The 22121-nt window shown below is 39.5% G+C and overlaps 1 protein-coding gene across 1 annotated transcript in view; it reads left to right on the top strand.

The window, feature by feature from the left end:
- COLGALT2 (collagen beta(1-O)galactosyltransferase 2) overlaps window positions 1-22121 on the top strand; it is a 101098-nt gene that overhangs the window by 72847 nt on the left and 6130 nt on the right. Inside the window, exons 7-10 of the mRNA XM_011934167.1 lie at window positions 2368-2487; window positions 11427-11503; window positions 15130-15236; window positions 20913-21045. Of these exons, the coding sequence (XP_011789557.1) occupies window positions 2368-2487; window positions 11427-11503; window positions 15130-15236; window positions 20913-21045 (437 nt within the window). The remainder of the gene's footprint in view (window positions 1-2367; window positions 2488-11426; window positions 11504-15129; window positions 15237-20912; window positions 21046-22121) is intronic.

The following is a 22121-nucleotide window of genomic DNA, read 5'->3' as shown; positions in this document are numbered from 1 at the left end:
TACAAGAAAATGTTTTATATGTTTAAAAGAAAAACAAAGTCCTTCAAAATGTAGTGTAATTCACTTTTCTTTTTCAAAAGAAAAATTGTCTTCCCCAGAAGCAGCTTTCACTGGGAGTGCAGACTCTTTCGTAGACTTTATCTAATTATTAATACATTTTCTTTTATCAAACTGCCCATGCACATGGTTGAAAGTATTCTTATAGTTCCCCAAGGTTTGTTAAGAAAAGAACAGTCCCTTGCACATCACCCTGCATCATTTCTCTCCTCCAGAAGGCAACCGCTGATATCTCTTTTAAGTGATCATTTTAGTATAATATTTACATCCATGTTAAATAATATGCATACATTGCTACTTCTTGATTTTCTGGCTGCACCGTAGGCATTATGTATTGACTCTCCACTGTAGACAGTGAGGAGTTAGCTCTCTTTCTGCCTTTTGCCCTCTGCATGCAAACACATTCTTCTCAACACCCTGTTCTCCCAATGTCATTTCAAACAGATTGATGGTCAGTGTTCTTGTTGTAATCATGCAAGCCTAACTCCAAGCTTGGTCATTTACAGGCTATGATTAGTTTTCTTTTGCCATTAATTTTCTTTGGAGGCAATTCCTGTAATAATTGCCTTTTTTTTGCTTAGTTTTATTATTACTAGTATGATCCAAAACTAATGACTAATTACCTCAAACTCCTCTCAGAATGTTCAGATTTGTCAGATGTCCTTTTTTGCATGTTTGTGAGGATATCTGTCCTGGAGCCTTCTAATATATTCTAATCTGAGTGGTGCTGCAGCTATCGACCTAAGACTTATTTCTCTTCTCTTATACACTGACTCCTCTGTTCGTGTTGTTTATAATCTTTCTTGCTGGTTATAATCGTCCTCCTCTTCTTCCTCCTCCTCCTCTTCATTCCTTTCCTCCTCATCCTTCTCCCACATCATCCAGTAACTTTCTGAAAAAGTATGATGGCAAGTAAATATATTATGGTCTTGCATGTCTAAAAATGCCTTCCTTGTACCCTCACACTTGATGGATAGTTTGGATATGTATCATATCATTTGTTTATGGAAGCCTCAGAAAGTTAATTGGTAAAATGGTTTGCCTAATTAGGGTGGAGATGCAGCTTTAATATCTTTTTCCTTCCACTTCCTGAATTCATCATGACTTTACAAGAAGGTGCACTTTGAAGCTCCCCAGAAGCATTCATGTGGTCAAACAGCAGAGCTAATGAGTTTGCTTGGTGAAGGCAAGAGAAGGAACAGTGCTTGGTAGACCAACCTTGATTCAAGCCAGATTCCATAAAAGCAGGGAATAAAGGTTATTTTCTTTTCTCCTTCCTCTCTGTTAATTCCATGAGACAGCTTCACCTGATTTGACAGATGATGTAGCTGACTGGAGGAAATTTCATCTGCACAAAATAGAGGAGTCCCTATGCAGAAAATTCTCTCTCCAGAAAACAGTGATGATTATTACAATTAACAAATCAGAGGCTTGGATACATGGACCAGAGGCTTGGATACATGGCGGACTCATCCTTTTCACTAAGCAGTCTTTTCATTGATCAGGAGTGTCGATTGCTGACCAATGATCTGTATAAGACCATCCTGATTCCTATATTTCTAGCTGTCTGGTTAAACACAGATGCCTTATAACTGTGCAAGTTATCAGGTGGGGCTATGAAGACCAATTTGAATATGAGAAGGTTATTGCATGTTTCTGGTATTGTCACACTACAGGTTCTTAAAAGAACATTCTGAAATGCAGACTTTTTTGTCTCTATATGAACTGATTTTGAAAGTTTCATATCTGTTGGTTGGCTTCAAATCCATGCCTGCTAAGGGAAGCAATAAAACCAAGGAGAATCTTGGAGAATTTTAAATTTCCGTTGTTTTTTTTGTTTTTTGTTCTATGTATGCCTAGATGTAGCTTTAATAATCTGTCAGCGTTACAGAATTTTCCTGTTTGCTTTCATATCAGATGTGGATTTCATTCCTCATTTTCTCGTTATTTCCTGTAGGTGGATTACAGTGTTCCATTCTGCTCTCCGGAATGGGAATTCCTTGCCTCCCTTCTGATCCTTTCATGCCTTTTATGTTCATTCCAGGCCACAAGTTTGGTTTTTCTTCAGAGAGAAAAAATCAATTTCCTCTGGGTTGAAGAATAGCCCAGTGTTTTTATTAGTCCCCAATGCTGTATTTTACTTTTTGAATAAAGGAGCATTTTTTAGGTCTATAGACATACCTGAAACAACCACTTATGTAATTACAATGTCAAACTCAGCATCAGACACAGTTCAGGTTCCTTCTCTTCCCTTGTCACCCAGCAGTGTGTTTTCTGATTGTTGGCTTTGTCCCTCTCTCGGATCCTCAGGCATCCAGATGTACCTCTGTAACAGAGAGCACTATGGCTACCTGCCCATCCCCCTGAAGCCCCATCAGACACTGCAGGAAGACATCGAGAACCTCATCCATGTGCAGATTGAAGCAATGAGTGAGTGACCCAGGAGCGGGGGGGATGGCTGTTGTTCCATTGCCACAGTGACCATACCAGCCACTTCCCTTCTCTTCCAGGATTGGAATCTCACGGCCATCAGTCTCCTCTGGCTGAATACATAGCTATTCATTTGTTCATTGATTCCTAAACTTTTCCTATGGGAAATATGAATATGACAAGGTCTTTGCCTTCTGGGAGCTTCCCATCCTGGAAGAGAGCTGGGTACACAAGTCAATACTTTCCAAAAGATCTGATAAGTGCTATAACAGTGTTTTGTGGTGTGGACTTAAACCCTAACTTGGCTGCTTTCTAATTATATAACTTTGAGTAAGTAATATCCTTAGTTGTAAAATGGAAATAATGAAAACTTTCATGGTTTTTGGGCAGATTCATCATGGTATATGTAAAATGTCTAATACAGCCACAGTAATTATGAGTTCAACTTAACAATAGCTCATGATGTCACAGATACCACTGTTACATCATAAAGTGCTAAGCACTTTTTGTACATTGTTTCATTAATCCTTGCAACAACTCAATGAAGGGGTTTTATTATGCCCATATTAAAGATTAAAAATAATGAGATGTTACCTTAAGTAACTTGCCCTAGAGCATTCTGCTAAACAAATGACAGATTGGGATTTGAACCCATCTTGCTATCTCCAAAGTTCATGTCCTTAAACACTATTGTTATTGCCTCTGGGTCTGGCATGATACATGAATTGCTGTGCTCAGTCATCGGTAGCTATGCTTTTTATTATATGTGATGTACAATGGTAGCTAAAAGAGAAAGTAACCAATCCACCTAACCTAGGGGAAGATGTTGAAATGGCTTCCCAAAGGTGGGACTATTTTCTATTATTCATCAGTAGAGCATAGGAGGTGTATGTGTGGGCAGTGGATGTTGTTAGGGAGGAACAGCAGGAACTGAGGCTAGAAAGTGGGCAGGAGCCCTGCCAAGAGGCTCTGATGTATAAGAAGGTATTTGGGCTTTAGCTGAAAGGATGGGTGCTCTCAAAAAGATTTTAGCACAGAAATGTCAGGTTGAATTTGGATTTAGAAAGGTCACTCTAGTGGTTAGAAAAGTGTAGGTGGAGCATGCATGGGATGCATGGGCAGTGGCTGCTGGTCTCAGACCAGAGGTGAAGAGACCACTTTGGACATTTCACGGCTACTGGGCAAAAGGTGGTGAAGACCTGACCTAGAGCAGTAGCAGTGGGAATGGAGAGGAAGGAACAGAAGCTTAGGACATAGTCTTGAAAGGACACAGCCAAGAGTTAATTGTAGGTGGATGAGCAAAAGGGAGGCATAGAGAAAACTCCCAAGTTCTGTCTTCAGTGTCTGGGGATGATTTTAGGAACTTTAAATGGAATAGGGCATGTAGAATAAAGGAGAGGTTTGAAAAGAGACCATGGCCGGCGTGGTGGCTCATGCCTGTAATCCCAGCACTTTGGGAGGCCGAGGCAGGTGGATCACCTGAAGTCAGGAGTTTGAAATCAGCCTGGCCAATATGGTGAAACCTGTCTCTACTAAAAATACAAAAATAAGCCGGGCATGGTGGTGCATGTCTGTAGTCCCAGTTACTCGGGAGGTTGAGGCAGGAGAATTGCTTGAACCCAGGAGGCGGAGGTTGCAGTGAGCCAAGATTGCACCATTGCACTCCAGCCTGAGTGGCAGAGTGAGACTCCATCTCAAAAAAAAAAAAAGAAAGAAAAGAGAAACCATGAATTTATTTTTAGATTCACTGAGTTATCTATGAGTATCTGTTTCCCACTCCCTTACTACTACACTATAAATTCCTTTTTCATCATGTTAGTCTCAGGACCTAGCACATTGCCACCTGGTAGATGCCTAGAAAATATTTGTTAAATGACTGAATGAATGATGATGAAATGATGGAATAAGAAGCTGGTTCACTGTGACAGTATTTCTTGAACCAGCCCTCAGTAATCTCCTTTGTAAATTTCTTTAATACATACTTTTTCTGCCACTTTGCCTATGTTCTAGGCCCTAAAGGATATGGGTGGCATCTTATTGCTTTGTATCCCAAGCACTTAGCACAGTGCATGGCATGTAGTTGTTACCAAAAAAATATCCACTGAATGCATGAACAAATGAGCAAATGAATGAATGAAAACTGTATTGACAAGAGCACTGATGCCAAAGCCAGAATAATGGGCTTGAACTTAGACGCTGTCACTTATGAAGAGAGAATCAGATTTCAGGACTTTCGTTTCTTCATCTGTAGAGTGATTTTGCAATGTTGAGAGGAGCAAACAGAATATATCAACTCTATAAAATAGTGAGGTGCTGCTATTATTATGACTCCTTTTAGCTCTCGATAAAGTGCTGTCCCTTATTATCCCTGTTTCATGGCTCTCGGTCTTGACTCCTAAGTAGGGAGAGTCTCTCTGACCTCAGAGAGAGGCCAGCCAGACCTTATGTTCTCTTGTTTTCTTCCACAGGGCTGAGAGTGTAAGTTCTCAGTACACAGAAATGCACATGTCATCAATAAAGATTTTAATGATTGCAAATTACAAATATGCACACTACCGTGCTAGCCAGGTAGAGTTCATTTGAGAAGAACCTGTAAATTATAACTTTCATCATTGATCTCCCAACGCATGCCACCTGTAGTGCTAAGCACTTTACATATCACATTTTATTTTATTCCTATACTTACCTCCTTTTCTGAATTTTAAAAATGTAGAGCATAATCGGAATAAGAAGATGTTGGAAAAATCAAATTTTGAAGGGTATAATGCAGAAATATGGCCTAGAGGTCCATGTAAGATTAATAATAAGTTGGTAATGACAAAATCCTGTCAGTCAAGTATCCTTCTCTAGTAAAAGATTAACTAGGTGTTTAAAAATACTTTGTGTAGTGCCTGGAACCCAATGAGCAGTAAATAAATGGCTGCTAATAGTGTTGTTAGACTGTACTGATTGAAGAATACGAATGGGGTGTCCAATATTTTGACTTCCCTGAACCACATTGGAAGAAGAAAGATTGTCTTGGGCCACACATAAAATATACTAACACAACAATAGCTGATGAGCTAAAAAAAAAAAAAAAAAAAAAAATCACAAAAAGAATCACATAGTGTTTTAAGAAAGTTTGCAAATTTGTGTTGGGTCACATTCAGAGCAATCCTGGGCCACATGTGGCCTGCAGGCCACGGTTAAACAAGCTTTCATTAATACATGCATTTTATTCATGAGCAAACATAGAATGCCTGTAATGTATGTGTCTTCTATGAAGGTACTGGGGATTCAAAACATTTTATGATCAATTCTCTGTTTTCAGGTACTTACGATTTAATAGGAGAAACAGACAGACGTTTAAAGAAAAAAAAACACTAACAATTCAGTATAGCATTTTGAGAAAGGAGAAAATATCAAAGACATAGGAATTTGGGATAGAGAGAATTGCTATGGTCTGTGTGATCCAGTAGAGCCTCAAGTCTTAATGGTTCTTAAGCTAAGCTTGGGTAGAAGTGTAAAATTTAAACAAGAGGAATGGTATGGTGAGGACTCTACAGGCAGAGGAAACAGACCAAGAAAAGACAAAGTATTCTCACTCTGAAGCAGAGCTAACTTAAAACAGTAGGCAGAAATAAAGTTTGAGAGGGTGGGGTGGATTCATTGTTGTGGCCCTTGAATGCTCAGATCAAGAAGAATGGCCATCTTAAGGAGCCAGTGAAGGTGTTAGAAGAGATAATCAGGCTGTAAGGATTTATTCAATACATACCGTACCCCGCAGATTGTTCAAGATGCTGGCATACAGCAGTGAACAAAACAGGCAGAAACCCTGCCATCAGGGAGCTTATATTCTAACACAGAGAGTTAGACAACAGACAAAAGATCCAGGAAGCAGCCACATGAATATTTGGGTGAAGAATGTCCCAAGTAGAAAGAATAGCACATGTGAAGACTGTTAGACAGGAAAAGCTTGGGGGTGTTCCAGGGACAAAAGGCCAGCGTGATTGGGGTATAAAGAATGAGTTGGGTCAAGGGAGATGGAGTAATGGAAGAAAAATGTCCAGATCCCACCGAACATTCTGGCCATGGTAAGGAATTTAGATTTTACTCCAAGAGTAATAGGAATCCCTGGAAGACGGGGGGTTGGCCTGATGTGACTTGTGCATTTAGAAGGATCATTTGGGCTGTGGTGAGGATACCAGAGTGTAGGGGACCAGTACCTCTCTCCTGGTGAGACATGATGGTGATTGGGATGTGAACGATAGCAAGGAGGTGATGAGAAACAGACAAACTGAGGATATATTTTGGTGGTGGAGCCAACAGGACATACAGAGACCTGAATGCAGTCCATGAAGGAAAGAAAGGAATCAAGAATGAGTACAGGATTTTAGCCTGCTATGCCATTTACTGAGATGGGAAAGACTTTGTAGAAAAAGACTCAGGGGTGGGGAGGTAGTTTTGGTCATGTAAGCTTAAGATATTTATTAGGCATCTAAATAGAAAAGCCAGAAGATAGTTGGATATATGAGTCTGGAGTTCAGGGAAGAAACTCCAGCTAGAGACAGACATTTGAGAATCACCAGCATCGGAAGGATATTTAAAGCCATGGAACAGTGTGAACTCATGCAGTAAAAGAACACAGGACGAGAAGAGGACAGATCCCTGGGGAAGACAAACAGCCAGAGAGCTGGGAGGAAAAATTGAGAAGTGTTTCAAGACGGAGCCAAGATGCTGCTGAGAAGCCAAGGAAAATGAGGATAAAGAATTGGTCATTGGTTCTGCCAAGACAGAGGTCTGTGATGACCTTGATAAGGGCCACTTCAGTGCAATGATGAGGACACAAATCCATTCAAGTGGACTGAAGAGAAGCCAATGGGGAGATGAGAAGCTGAGTCTTGATGGGATGGGGAATGGAGAAATCGGATGGAGGCTGTTGGAGGTGGGAGGTCAAGGAAAATATTTTTCTGCTTGGGTTGAGTTTGTCTGTTTGCACTGTTTTTTTAAAAAAAATAGAAATATAACAGTATGTTTGTATGCTAATCACAAGGATCCAATATATAAGGAGATCTTGATGATGTAGAAGAGAAGGTAATTGTAAGGTGAAAACAAGAGGGTTTTTATCCTTGGTTGCAGCCCAGGACAATATTGGAGAGGCTATACTAGATAGACATTTCATCTACTGTGGCAGATAGGATGGCAGAATGTATCGATACACATGCAGTTTGGTTTGTGGACTTGAGGTGGATTGAAAAGGTAGATCTAATTTGATTTTGAATATTTTCTTTCTGAAGTATATAGGCCAGTCATGAGCTAGACAGAGATTTTGGAGATTTCAGGAGAGAGAAGGCATAAGATACACTCTCTCAAAGAGTGGGAAAATAAATTTACTATGAAAGGACAGTTACATCATTTGGTGGTGTCAAGTGCCAATTTGACATCTGTGATTATAGCTCTGAAGTGACTCAGTCAGCATAGTAGTGTGTGTTTCTAACAGTAGTCCTCTTGGTGCTGAGTAAGTGGGCAACGAGTTTAACCAGGATTAGGGTTTCATCAGGCATCAGTGGATGAGAATTGAAAATCTTGTGAAGGGGATGGTCAGGAAGTTTCTGAATTGCAGACTGGAGTTTTAGAAATCAGAGTTGAAGAATCTGAGTGAGGTGAGAGAAGGGTTATGACGACAATGACTAACACTTATTTAAAGCACTGTGCCCATCTCTTTTCATGTGATAACTCATTTAGTACATTAGAAGCTGCATAGAGAATTTGGGGATGTGCTGCCTTTGGGAGATGAATGACAGGAGGCCAGATCTTGTAAAGATGTTAGATTTAAATGGTTTATAAAGCATGAGGAGATTACTCTTGCAAATTACAGCATAAGGTGACAGGAAGGCTCAGGTACCTGCTCTCAGTATTGACATTTTGAGACCACAGTACATCATGTAAAAATTACTAAGATAATTGGATTTGAAGTCAGGTCTAAAATTGAGTTCCAGCTCTGCCAGTCACTCAGTATTTGACCTTGGACAAGTCTACATCTGGTTTGGTCTCAGTTTCTTTATTTGTGGGGAAAAAAAAAAAAACACTACAAAAAATTGAAGATAAAATTACATGGTGACTATGAAAACACCTAGCAACCTGTTAAGCCCTTAAATGTATCTTTGAGTGTGACTGTTATGGTTGAGAATGGAGCTGTGTGGCGGAAGATTATTTTGACAACAGTGAGCATGATTAATTAGAATAGGAAAGACTGAGAGCATGTTAGTGTTTGAAAAAAAATCAAAAACAGCTCAGACACAGTGGGTAAGCACCCAAGCTAGGCTGCAAAAATGGAAGAAGTTTAGGAGAAATTATAGAGAAGAAGCAGTAGGATTTGATCCAAGTACAATCTATCAGGTACTTTTCCAGACATGACTGGGCTTAAATGAGCTACTCTGGACCCAGCCCAGTTGCCTTGTTGGCTAATACCAGTGGCCACCAAGGACTAGCTCTGGGGATGATGTGGAATGGGAATTAAGAGCTCTAGTGCAGGAGTCAGACCTAGGTTCAAATACCAGCTCTATCAGCTCTGTGATCTTGGGCAAGTTATTTAATGTTTGTTACCTTGTCTATAAAAATCGAGACACTCATACATATCCCATGGTACATATGAACATTAAATATTTGTGATTAGATATGTCAAGTATATATATGTGACATATATATCACTCACAGAACCCACAGTTCTGTGAGTGATAAGATCCCTGTAACAATGGCTGTAATTATTCACACTAGATCTTGAAACTTTCCCGAAAGCAATGAAGCCCGTTGTCCCAAGTGGCAGTACAGGGAAGGATTATTTCCAGGAAGGGATTTAATGAGAAATGAGATTAATTATGAATGATGAAGTCAGAAATGACTACAAACAGAAGCCAGGATATACCTAACCTTCAAGTCTGTTGTCAGAAAGATACATCCTTCTCCCCACAGACTTAAGTTTCTTAGGTCTGACTCACTGTGTCACTTCCTGTTTTCCTCTATGGCTTACTGCTGCCTTCAGTGGCAAAACCCAAGCACACTTCTCTGATATTTTTGCTCAGTGATGACTTTCGGGAGCCAAACACTTGTGGCTTTTTTTGCAACTTGTCCTGTGAATGCAATGACTGCCTATGTTTGATAGAAACAAAGTCGCTAAAAGTAGTCTCTTTGGCTGAAATGTTAAAGCCACACAGGCCATGTGAGTCCAAAGGAGACCAGCAGCCTAGAATGGGTAACTCAAAATATAACGTCCTCCCAAGTCTCAGGCCCCAGGAGGGAGAGCAAGACAGCTCCTCAGACAATGTCATGAACAGGAGGAAGCTGGTACATTAAGCTTCTTTCTCTTAAAAACCTTACCCTGTACATGGTGGACCCTCCCTGTTGATTTTAAAAGAAACTTGTAAGGAGTGGAATGGAGCAGAAAGGACCAGAATATTCTGGGCTGCTGTTAGGAAGACAAACACATGCACTGCATATGCACAGAAATATGACTGTGTCAAGTTTGAAGTAATAAGACCAGCTCTTGTGTTTGGCCTAAGAACTCTGTCTCACTATGTTCTAGAATTTCACATCATTTGCCAATAAGTAAAACTGGATGTCAGGATTTCTCTGTAATATTTCAGTGAAGTTAAACAGATCATACCCTTTGGACAGTATCTCAGGATGGGCAAAGTTATGCTGGAATATAAAAATCTGATTGGCATCATACAACAATGGCTTATTTCTTGTTATCCAAGTCTGCAGAGCTGGTGTCTTTCCTGGGAGCTGCCCTCCATGTGTTGATGCTCCATGTTCCAGGCTGCTTCCAATTTGCAGCTGCTCCATATCCACACATGCCGCTACGAGCACTGTGGTGGGACCAGGGGCAGGGTCAGGGGAGCTCTTGGAGAGTGGAGCAGCAGCATTACACTGTCAACTTTCCCCAGAAAGTCATATAGCCCTGAGTAACTTCAAGGGCAAGAGAGTGTATTCCTCTCCTGTGCCTGGAATAGAGGGGAACAGATACGTTACAGTAGTCATGGCCATCACCCATAGGTCTTTCAACAACCCAGTTACCAGCTCTCATTTTAAATTTTCTTTGTATTATCCCTTCAAGGAAAATGAAATGAGGACTTTGAATTTGTATAATACTAAACATTCTTCAAGGCCTTTTCAGATTTCTTAACCAATATTACTTCCAACCTTTAAAATACACAGCTTGCAAAGGAAGCTTTTGTAGAGTATCAAATAAATAAAACTGTCATTATTGGAGAAGTAGTGTCGCTCCCAGCTGGAATCTTCCCATTAGATGAGGGCCAGCTCTCCATGGTTAGATCCTGTCAAAGCAAAGGACCTTTTGCGCACCCACAGCTAAACCTGCCCAGGTGGGATAAAAATAGTCCCACACTTTGACAATTTTAAATGTAGAGAAAAAAGTATTTTTCAGTAAAAATTCTAGCCTATTTCTGAGCTTTTTCAATAGCTAAGAGTTGTTGGGCATTTACCATGTTAAAGTGATGAGTGTTTTGCAGCAGGTCTCATTTAAATTTTATAACACAGATACACTTCTATTATCCCAATTTTACACCAAAGAAATGAGCTTAAAGAGGTCCCCTACCTCTCCTACTCCTTCACAAACCAAGGTTTGGACCCAGATCATCCAACTCTGGAGCCCTTCCTCTTCACCATTATCCTAAACTGCCTCCCAAATATTCTTGAAATAAGTCTTAAGGGAAGTGGAGCAAATGTTGCAATTTCCATATAAACAAATGCTCTTGAAACCAGTGCCCTGACCAGCAGGGTTCCTGTGTGGCTACTCAGTCCTGGAGAACTGCTACCATTGTCCCCTGCCCTGTATTTCCAAGTTGTATTCCAGCCCTAGAGATCAGGCATGCAGATGGAATTCTGGTTTCTGACCCTTTCATTAACAAAGCACTCTGCATGTTTCTTGTGTCTTCCAGTTGACCGTCCTCCAATGGAACCCTCCAAGTATGTCTCACTTGTCCCTAAATATCCAGACAAGATGGGATTTGATGAGGTAGGAAAGGTGTCTGTATGTGTGTGCACGTGCACGCGTGTGCAGGCTTATGTGTTCATTTTGGAACACAAGCCTGAGCTTGCATCTGAGAGCCAGCAAGATTGGCTTGGCTGCTGAAATGGCTCTGAGGTCTTGGGAAAACTACTTGGTTTTTGTTGTTCCTTAGTTTCCTTATCTTAAACAAGGGAGGATCATGATAAAAGGTAGTTAATCATTTACTCAGAAGGAAGTTACCATTTAGTAATGAAAGTGAATTTGATATTTTCTAGGAGCAGATATTGTGATATTTTTAATCAACCTTTTTATCAAAGTTCAAGAGTAAGTTAGAGAGGATACATGTTTTAGATATGGAGGACTTTAACTTTATTCTGCCACATCTGAGCAAGTGGAAACTATTCTGGGACTTTCTGTGCTTTCTTTTCTTTCTACTGTTCTTCCATGGAAAAAGATTGGAGAGCGGGGTTGAGAGGACAAAGAAAGAAAAAAACCATATTTCTTCTAAAATTCTGCCTTTCAGCAGGCAAGAACTTCCTAATAATATTCTAAGGGTAGTATTTGTTATTAAGTTTTAGTTGTATAAAGAATGAAGCAGAAATATTAAGAGGTACCCCTCCTGGTAATATGCATAACAGATACTTGGCAGGGATTGTGACTCCACGTCACTGTCTCTCTCATGGGTCTCTCCGGTAGCTGCTGAACAGTATTCAGAAGGAGCTTTGTGGTCTAGAAGCTAGGGCAGTGCATCAGGAGTCTGCAAACTGAGACCTCTTCCATGGACTCTGGATATGTAACAGATCAGGCTTTGAGCTTGGTGCTCGTTGCCACTGCTTAATCGAAGGAAAATGCCTTGTTTATCACACAGTAACATATACATACATGTCCCCAGAGTACAACCTTCTCAAAAGGATTTGACACTAGAACTGGGAGTTGAGATTTCTTCCATAAAACTGATTTGGAGCTATACTTCAGGAATGGGGAAAGGGTATTTCATGAATATTAAATGGGGAAGAGTTAACAGCTACTATGCTGTTTCCACAGAGGGCAGAATGAGAAGGGAAGAGCCACGTGTAGTAGAGGAATAAGACTCATTTGCAAATAGTTTTCAAAAATGATCAGAGCTACAGAGAAGGTTGTCCCACACCCACAGTGGACCAGTTTCCACATATTACTGTAGCTTTCCTTCCCCACACCTTTCTTTCGGTTCCCTAGGTGAAAGGACCCATGTCCTTACATAGATTCATTTTTCCTCCTAAAAACATTCCTATGGGGACAAAACCAAAGCAAATAAAATAAGACAAAACCAGGATCTTCCAGTTCTGATCTTCTTTGGGCAGGACACGGTATAAAGACTGGGTCACTCCTACAGCCCTTTAGGAGAAGGCCAACTCCGTGAAGTGGCACAGGCTTGGAGACTCTACTTTCCTGAGTCTGGGGTTAGTCACCTCTCTGTATGGAACAGAGATAGCATGGTAGAAAAAGGGCTTTTCAGAGACTTTTCAATCCTCCTCGGACTCTGTGACCTCATTGGTGGTGTCTGGGCTGCATTTGGCTGTGAGACTCTTTTCTCTGTTTACTGTTCACTAAGTATGAGCGAGCCGTCTGTGTTTTTACTTCGTGGCTACAGTTTTATTGCACTTGTCCTGGCAGGGACTGGAACTGGATTGTTATTTACTAAAAGTCTTCCCAGACTGGAGGTCTCTGGTTTGGGGGACCTTTTTGGATTTATTTCTGTTGATTTTTTGTTCTGTTTTGTTTTTGTTCTCCTAGAGTGACCTCAGGTGGCTTCATGTTTATACCTGAGAAAATGCCCTTTCCTTTCTATATCTGGAAAATTAGGGGATGAGGCATGACCCATCACAGTGTGATTCTGACTAAAAGAACACAACCCATTAAGTTATAAAGTCCCAAGTAATAAGACAAATACAGTCACCACAGAAAATTATGTTTTTTACAAAATAATTACCCAGTTAGGTAAACAAGGACGGTAGTAAAATTAGGATGCACTTAATCTACTTGGCCCCAAATCAGGGGGACACTTTCTTCAAAGAGAACATCTTGCTCCTACATCAGTTTCTATGCCCAGGGATCTATAAACGGATAGATGAGAATATTTTGCAAGGAAGGGTTGAAATTTTAGTTAGTGTAACTTTTAATTCCAGTGAAACATATACTTATGACTGCATTCAGAATGACCATGTGAACCAAACCTTAACACAGTACAATCTGAACTCCAGACTGGTTCTAAGACAATGTTTCTCCTTTATTCTGGCTATAGCAGAAAGCCAACTTTATTATAAACCACCTATCTTAGACATTTTAATCTGTACTGAATTTGAAAGATGAGTTTGTTCACCCCCCTATTTTTATAGAACTGGACCCAGAAATATTAATGTCTTCTTCAAAGTCATCCAAATGGTTAGTTAGGATGAAGTCAACACCACCTGACTTGTTTCTATAGGTTTCTGCTTTACCATGCTATGTGTCATCATCATTTCTCACTGGCAGTTAAAGTCACTAGTTTAACATTTAAAATGAGTTTCTTACTGCTTATAGCAAAAGGACCTTATTAAAACATTGATTTACCTGTAATGGCATTCACAAAGTTTTAGATACTTCTATGGTTCATTAAATCTGGGAATAGTGAGGACATCCTCATTATCTGTAACTCTTGTTGTCCTTGTTGAAAATGAGTTGACTGTAAATGTGTGCACTTATTTCTGGTTCTCTATTCGGTTCCATTGGTCTATGTGTTGTCTGTTCTTATGCTAGTACCATGCTGTTTTGGTTACTATAACTTTGTAGCATATTTTGAAGGCAGGTAGTGTGCTCCCTCAAGCCTTGTTCTTTTTGCTTACGACAGCTTTGGCTATTCAGGGTCTTTTGTGGTTCCATGAAAATTGTAAGATTTTTTTTCTGTTTGTATGAAAAATGTCATTTGTATGTTGGTAGGGATTGCATTGAATCTGTTTATCACTTTTGATAGTATGGACATTTTAGCAATGTTAATTATTCCAATCCATGAACATGGGATATCTTTCTATTTTTAGTGTCCTTCCATTTCTTTCATCAGTGTTTTATAGTTTTCATTATAAAGATCTTTACCTCCTTTGGTTAAATTTATTCCTAAGTATTATTAAATTTTTTGTAGCTATTGTAAATGGGATTGCTTTTTCTATTTCTTTTTCAGATTGTTTGTTGTTAGCATATATAAATGTTTTTATGTGTTGATTTTGTATCTTGCAACTTTACTGAAGTTGTTTATCAATCCTAATGGTTTTTTGGTGGAGTCTTTAGGTTTTTCTAAACATAGGATCATGTTGTCCTTTGACTTCTTAAGGAGTTTTTTAAAGTTTCCTATTTCAAGAGAAGGGAGAACATACTTATCAGTGAACATCAGAGAAACAGAGAGTTAAGTCACTACAAAGAGTTGAGTTTTAAAAATAATTCAATTTGAATTAATATCATTTATCTTAAACACTGATATGAGATAGAAATGAATTCTCACCACAGTTCTTCCTATCCTTTCCACTCCTTCTTCTATCTAAAACATTTACTAAACTTTTCAAATAGCCTAAAAGAAGACTCGAGTAATTTATGTGTCTTTTCCCTTTTTCTTCTTGTATTAGATTTTCATGATAAACCTCAAACGCAGAAAGGACAGGCGGGACCGGATGCTGCGCACACTGTATGAGCAGGAGATTGAGGTCAAGATTGTCGAGGCTGTGGATGGAAAGTGAGTTGGGTTTCTTCTCCCATTGCAGATGTGATTGGAGTGGGGATGTGCCTTCTGTGACAGAGAGTTAGTCCCGGGTGGGGCTATAAGTCTCTTCAGTCATTAGAGGATAGTCATGTGTTTAAAACGGCCACCTACAGTAACATTTAAGTTAATTTCATCCTGTAGAGCAGGCCTGAAATTCCCTCACCAGCCAGTGGTCTTTGGTCTTCATTACACTGAAGGCTCACATTGGATGTGATTGTCCCGTCTCTGGGGGTTCTTGCAACAGTTGTGGTGGTTTTCAGCTTTCTGTAGTGTAACAGAAGGAATGTGTTCAGAATTGTGTTCAGAGCTGAATTAGAGCATAAAGTGCTAAAACTTGGGCAACCTGAAGAAAATGGATGGAAAAATGCATAAAGGTCTATATTTCCTGTTGCATGAGATGCCTGCTACAATCTGCCTGGACCGATCATAGTGACCACTTTTCCTGGAAACATGGCAGGAAAGTAACACAGGAAACCTAGTTACATCCCTTCTTTGTGTTTTATCTTGTTTGGCTTTGCCCTTTTATTTGACACCCTAAACTATTTCTAAGCATAGATTTTTATAAAATGTGCCTTTCCATATTATATGTTGGTTTAGAATATCAGTAGCTTTGTTTTCTATTTGCATAACCCAGCTGAGGAGAATGGCTAGCAGCTGTTGAAGTTCTTATGACTCCCTTAGAGAATCTCATCAGTGTTTCTCAAAGTGTGACCTGGATCAGAGTTCCCAGGGATGGTTAAGGGGGCAGCTCCCCCAGTCCCATCTCAGACCTGCTGAATTATGCTCTCTGAGGCTAGACCCAGGATCTGCATTTAAGAAGCCTCAAGGTGATTCTTGGGTAGGATTGCCACATAAAATACTGGATAGCCAGTTAAATTTGTCCCAGACATCACATGGGGCTCGGTTATACTAAAAAATTATTCGTTATTTATCTAAGACTTAAATTTGACTGAATGTTTTGTGTTTTTCACTTCCTAAATCTGTCAGCCCTATTCTTGGGTGCAGTAGAGTTTAGGAACCACTGCTTCAAATACCTCCAAGAGCCCCAATCCCATTCATAGACCACATGGACCAGGGAAACTAGTTGAGTAGTGAGAATTCTTTATATAACCTGGATGCAAGTCCTTTATCAGATATGCAATTGTCAAATATTTTCTTTAACTTTATGCATTATAGATTGTCACACTTTCATAATGATGTACATTGAAGCAAAAGAGTTTTTCATTTTGATGAAATCCAGTTTATTTTTTGTTCTTGTTGCTAGTAATTTTGGTGTCATACCTAAGAATCCATTGTCAATTTCAGAGCTATGAAGATTTACTTCATGAAATTTTCCTCTGAGAGTTCTACAGTTTTATCTATTACATTTAGGTCTTTGATCTGTGTTGAGTAAATTTTTGTATATGGCATGAGGCAGGGATCCACATTCATTGTTTTGCACATGGTTATCCATCTGTCCCTTCACCATTTGTTAAAAAGACTTCCTTTCCCTCATAGAATTGTCTTGGCGCCATTATAAAAAATCAGTTGCCCATAACTGTAAGGGTTTATTTCTGAACTCTCAATTTTATTTGATTGATCTATATGTCTATCGTTATGCCAGTACTATAGTGTCTTGATGACTGTAGCTTTGTATGTAAGAAGTACGAGTCCTTCAATTTTGTTGTTATTTTTCAAGTTTGTCTTAGCTATTCTGGGTCCCTTACATTTCCAAGTGAATTTTAGAATTAGCTTGTCAAGTTCCACAAAAAAAGAAAACAGCAGCTGGGATTTTGATAGGAATTGCATTGAGTCTGTACGTCAACCGGGAGAATATTTTCATGTTAACAATATGAAGTCTTCTGATTCATTATCATGGAGTGCCTTTTTACTATTTAGATCTTCTTTAGTTCTTTGAATGATGTTTTGTCATTTTCAGTATACAAATCTTGCATTTATTTTGTTAAATATACTCCTAAGTATTTTACTCTTTTGGTGCTATGGTACGTGGAACTGTTTCCTTAGTTCTATTTTCAGATTGTTCATTGCTAAATGAATACGAACACAATTGATTTTTGTATATTGATCCTCTATCCTGCAACCTTACTAAACTCTTTTATCTGTTCTAATAGTACTTTTTCCTTTGTGTGTGTATATTCCTTAGGATCTTCTACATATAAGACCATGTAACATGCAAGTAGAGATAGTGTTATATGTTCCTTTCAAACCTGGACACCATTTATTTCTTCTTCATGTCTAACTGCTTTTGCTAGATCATCAAGTACAAGGTTGAAAGAACTGGTGAGACGAGAGTTTCTTGATTTGTTCCTGATCTTAGAGGGAAGGCATTCAGTCTGTCACTGCTAAATATGATGTTAACTGTGGGTTTTTCACAGATGGCCTTTACTGGGTTGAGGAAGGTCCCTTTTAGTCCTATTTTATTTAGTATTTTTACTATAGAAGGGTGTTGGATTTTGTCAAATGGTTTGTCTGTGTCTATTAAGATGAACATGTGACTTTTGCCTGTTAATATGGTATGTTACTTTGATTAGTTTTCACATGTTAAACTAAACTTGCAACCTTGGGATGATCCTGGGGCCCATTTGGTCATGCTGTGTAATTCTTTTTGTAAATTGCTGGATTCTGTTGCTAGTATTTGCTTGAAGATTTCCACATCTATATTAATAACTGAAATTGGTCTGCAGTTTTCTTATAATGTTTTTGGTTTTGTATCAAAATAATATTGGCTTCATAAAATCAGCTAGGATGTGTTCCCTCCTCCTCTTTTTTTTTGGAAGTTTGTGAAGGATTCGTGTCAACAATTTTTAAACATTTGGCAGAAACCCCTAGTGAAGCCATCTGGTTCTAGGCTTTTCTTTGTGGAAAATTTTTTTATTACTAATTAAACTTATTTACTTGTTATAGGTATATTTATACTTTCTGTTTCTTCTTGAGTCAATTTTGGTAGTTTGTACCTTTCTATCAATTTGTCCATTTCATCTAGGTTATCTAATTTTTTGCCATACAATTTTTCATAGAATTATCATATAATCTTTTTTACTTTCATAAGGTCGGTAGGGGTAACCACTCTTTCATTCTTGACTTTAATAGTATGAGTTTACTCTTCTTTTTTTTTCTTTTTTTCTTTTTTTGAGATGGAGTCTTGCTCTGTCACCCAGGCTGGAGTGCAGTGGCGCCATCTCAGCTCACTGCAAGCTCTGCCTCCTGGGTTCACGCCATTCTCCTGCCTCAGCCTCCTGAGCTCCTGGGACTACAGGTGCCTGCCACCACGCCTGGCTAATTTTTTGTATTTTTAGTAGAGACAGGGTTTCACCATGTTAGCCAGGATAGTCTCGATCTCCTGATCTCTTGACCTCAAGATCAACTTTTGTTGATCTTTTCAGAGGACTGACTTTTGGTTTTGTTGATTTTCTCTATTGTTTTTCTATTCTCTAGTTCATTTATTTCTACTGTAGCCTTCATTATTTTCTTCCTCCTGCTTGCTTTGGGTTTAATTTTCTCTTTATTTAGTTTCTTAAGGTGGATGGGAGGATTATTTATTTGAGATATTCTATTTTACTATAGACATTGGCAGCTGTAACTGTATCTCCGAGTACTATGTTAGGTGTATCCCATAAGTTTTAGTATGCTGTGTTTTCATTCATCTCAAAACATTTTCTAATTTCCCTTGTGATTTCTTCTTTGACCCATTGGTTTGGAATGTATTGTTTAATTCCACATTTCTGAATTTCCCAAGTTTCCTTTTGTTACTGGTTTTAAATTTCATACCATTGAGGTTGGAGAACTTACCTTGTGTGATTTCAATCCTTTTAAGTATACTGACACTTAATTTATGACCTGTATGGTCTTTATGGTCTAAAAAATGGTATTTCTTAGAGAATGTCCCATGCACACTTGAAAGTGTGTATTTGGCTATTGTTGGGTGTAGTGTTCTATAGACGTCTACTAGGTCTGATTGTTTTAAGTATTATTCAAGTTTTCTGTTTCCTTGTCTTCCTCCTGCCTAATTCTATTATTGCAAGTGGGATATTGATGTCTTCTCCTATTATTGTTGAGTCATCTATTTCTCCTTTCTGTTCTTCCAGTTTCATGGTTCTGAGGTTCTGTTAGGTGCATATGTATTTATAATTGTTATGTCTTCCTGATGGATTGACCTTTTTTTTTTTTTTTTTTTTTTGAGATGGAGTCTGGAGTCTCGCCCTGTCACCCAGGCTGGAGTGCAATGGCGTGATCTTGGTTCATGGCAAGCTCCATCTCCCAGATTCACACCATTCTCCTGCCTCAGCCTGCCAAGTAGCTGGGACTACAGGTGCCTGCCACCAAGCCTGGCTAACTTTTGTATTTTTAGTAGAGACAGGGTTTCACCGTGTTAGCCAGGATGGTCTCGATCTCCTGACCTTGTGATCCGTCCTCCTCAGCCTCCCAAAGTGGTGGGATTACAGGCGTGAGCCACCGTGCCCAGCCAGGATTGACCTTTCTGTCATTAAAAAATGTCCTTCCTTGGTTCTAGCATGAATTTTGTCTGAGATTTATTTTGTCCAATATTAGCATAGCTCTCCCAGCTCTCTTGTCATTGCTGATTACATGGTATATCTTTTTGTATTCTTTCACTTTCAACCTATTTTTGTCTTTTAATTTAAAGGCTGCCTCTTGTAGACACCACATGGTTGTATTAATTTTTAATACTTACTATGCCAAATTCTTCCTTCATTGCAGTGTTTTATTCATTTGCCATCACTACATTTTTTTCCAGATCCTTAAGTTCAGGCAGAGGTGAGAGACTAGGGACTTTTCAAGTTTTTCCTGGGCATGTGTACAGCCCTGAATATGCCTGGGGTCTTCTAGATTCTCAGGGATATTTTGGAGCAAATCAAACTCCCTATGGACCTCTTATTCCTCGGTTTTTCCTTTTAAGTTTTTTGGTTGGCTTCTTGTTAGCATCAACTGATAATCCTGCTCAAACAACTGTAATGTTAAACAGTTGTTGCTCATGGGTTTTGACAAATGCCCTGTAGATAGTGCTGTTCACAGAAAATGAACTCTGAGTCAGGTCAAATCAAGACAAGCTCTGAGAATGTAGCTTTTCAAGGAGCTACTAGACAGGTTGAATAAAGACTATTTTCTAGGGGCAGGTCTTTAGGGGAGTCTCAGTCCATTTTGTCCCTGCCAGTGGCTGCTGGGTTGGTGGGGTTTGCAGCTGTCATAGTTGTGAGGCTACTGGTTTTCAAGGCTTTTGTAGGGCTGGAGGGAACAGATTAAGATTAGGGCAGCTGTGAACTTCACAAAGCTCACTGTGTTAACAGAGATTCAACTGTGGGTCTGGATCAAACACTCCTTGGATTATTGCAATACTTTAGCTAATTTCCATAGGAGTGTACTTATTAAACATTGTCAAAAAACTGATGATGCTTAGAACTATGTTGGGCACTATGAGGGATACACAAAAGTATGATACCCTCTTGTCTTCCCAGAGCTCATAATACCAGTGTGACACATTAGCCCGGAGGAACTTGTAAGGAATAAAGGGAAGCCTCTGGGTCTTTGTCTGTGTGGGGGAGGGTTGTTTGCAGAACTAACTCTCTCTTTCTCTGGCCTTTGTGGTGGGGACCTTTGACTCGTTAATTTCCAGATGTGTTTTCTGTGATGCAGGGCACTCAACACAAGCCAGCTGAAGGCACTGAATATTGAAATGCTGCCTGGCTATCGAGATCCCTATTCCTCCAGGCCTCTAACGAGGGGTGAAATCGGCTGCTTTCTCAGCCACTACTCAGTCTGGAAAGAGGTAAATAATGCTTTATTCAGATTGCAGTTTTATGACGAGGAGAAAGGAAAGCAGGCTATCGCAGGTGAATTAGGGCCAGATGTAAAATGAGCCCGCAACTGTTCTGGAAGTATGTGTGAGAGCTGCTCCTGCCTCGTGTCTCCCTCTGACCCAAGACCAGCAACAAATGGGCAAGGAGGAGTCGCTTTGGTGCCACTTGGGATGGAGATGGGGAGATATCCATATCCTATATTCTACACTGTTATTAATTCATTCTCATCATGAGCAGGAATGCCTTCTATTCTACCTATTATGACATCACTTATTAAGTGATTTAATACAAGAAATCACACAGAAGTCATGTGAGGTGGGTTGGGAAGGACAGACCACTTTTACCCAAGAAGAAATTATTAAGTAGCTTGTCCAGGTAAGAAGTGGCAGAGCCAACATCGTCACTAGCCATCAGAGAAATGCAAATCAAAACCGCAATGAGATACCATCTCACACCAGTTAGAATGACAATCATTAAAAAGTCAGGAAACAACAGGTGCTGGAGAGGATGTGGAGAAATAGGAACACTTTTACACTGTTGGTGGGACTGTAAACTAGTTCAACCATTGTGGAAAACAGTGTGGCGATTCCTCAAGGATTTAGAACTAGAAATACCATTTGACCCAGCCATCCTGTTACTGGGTATATACCCAAAGGATTATAAATCATGCTGCTATAAAGACACATGCACACGTATGTTTATTGCAGCACTATTCACAATAGCAAAGACTTGGAACCAACCCAAATGTCTATCAATGACAGACTAGATTAAGAAAATGTGGCACATATACACCATGGAATATTATGCAGCCATAAAAAAGGAATGAGTTCATGTCCTTTGTAGGGACATGGATGCAGCTAGAAACCATCATTCTCAGCAAACTATTGCAAGAACAGAAAACCAAACACTGCATGTTCTCACTCATAGGTGGGAATTGAACAATGAGAACACTTGGACACATGAAGGGGAACATCACACACCAGGGCCTGTTGTGGGGTGGGAGGAGTGGGGAGGGATAGCATTGGGAGATATACCTAATGTAAAT

This window comes from Colobus angolensis, unplaced genomic scaffold (assembly GCF_000951035.1).
Source record: "Colobus angolensis palliatus isolate OR3802 unplaced genomic scaffold, Cang.pa_1.0 Scaffold132, whole genome shotgun sequence".
In the NCBI taxonomy this organism is placed as follows: domain Eukaryota; kingdom Metazoa; phylum Chordata; class Mammalia; order Primates; family Cercopithecidae; genus Colobus; species Colobus angolensis.
This window is presented reverse-complemented; position numbering and strand designations above follow the sequence as displayed.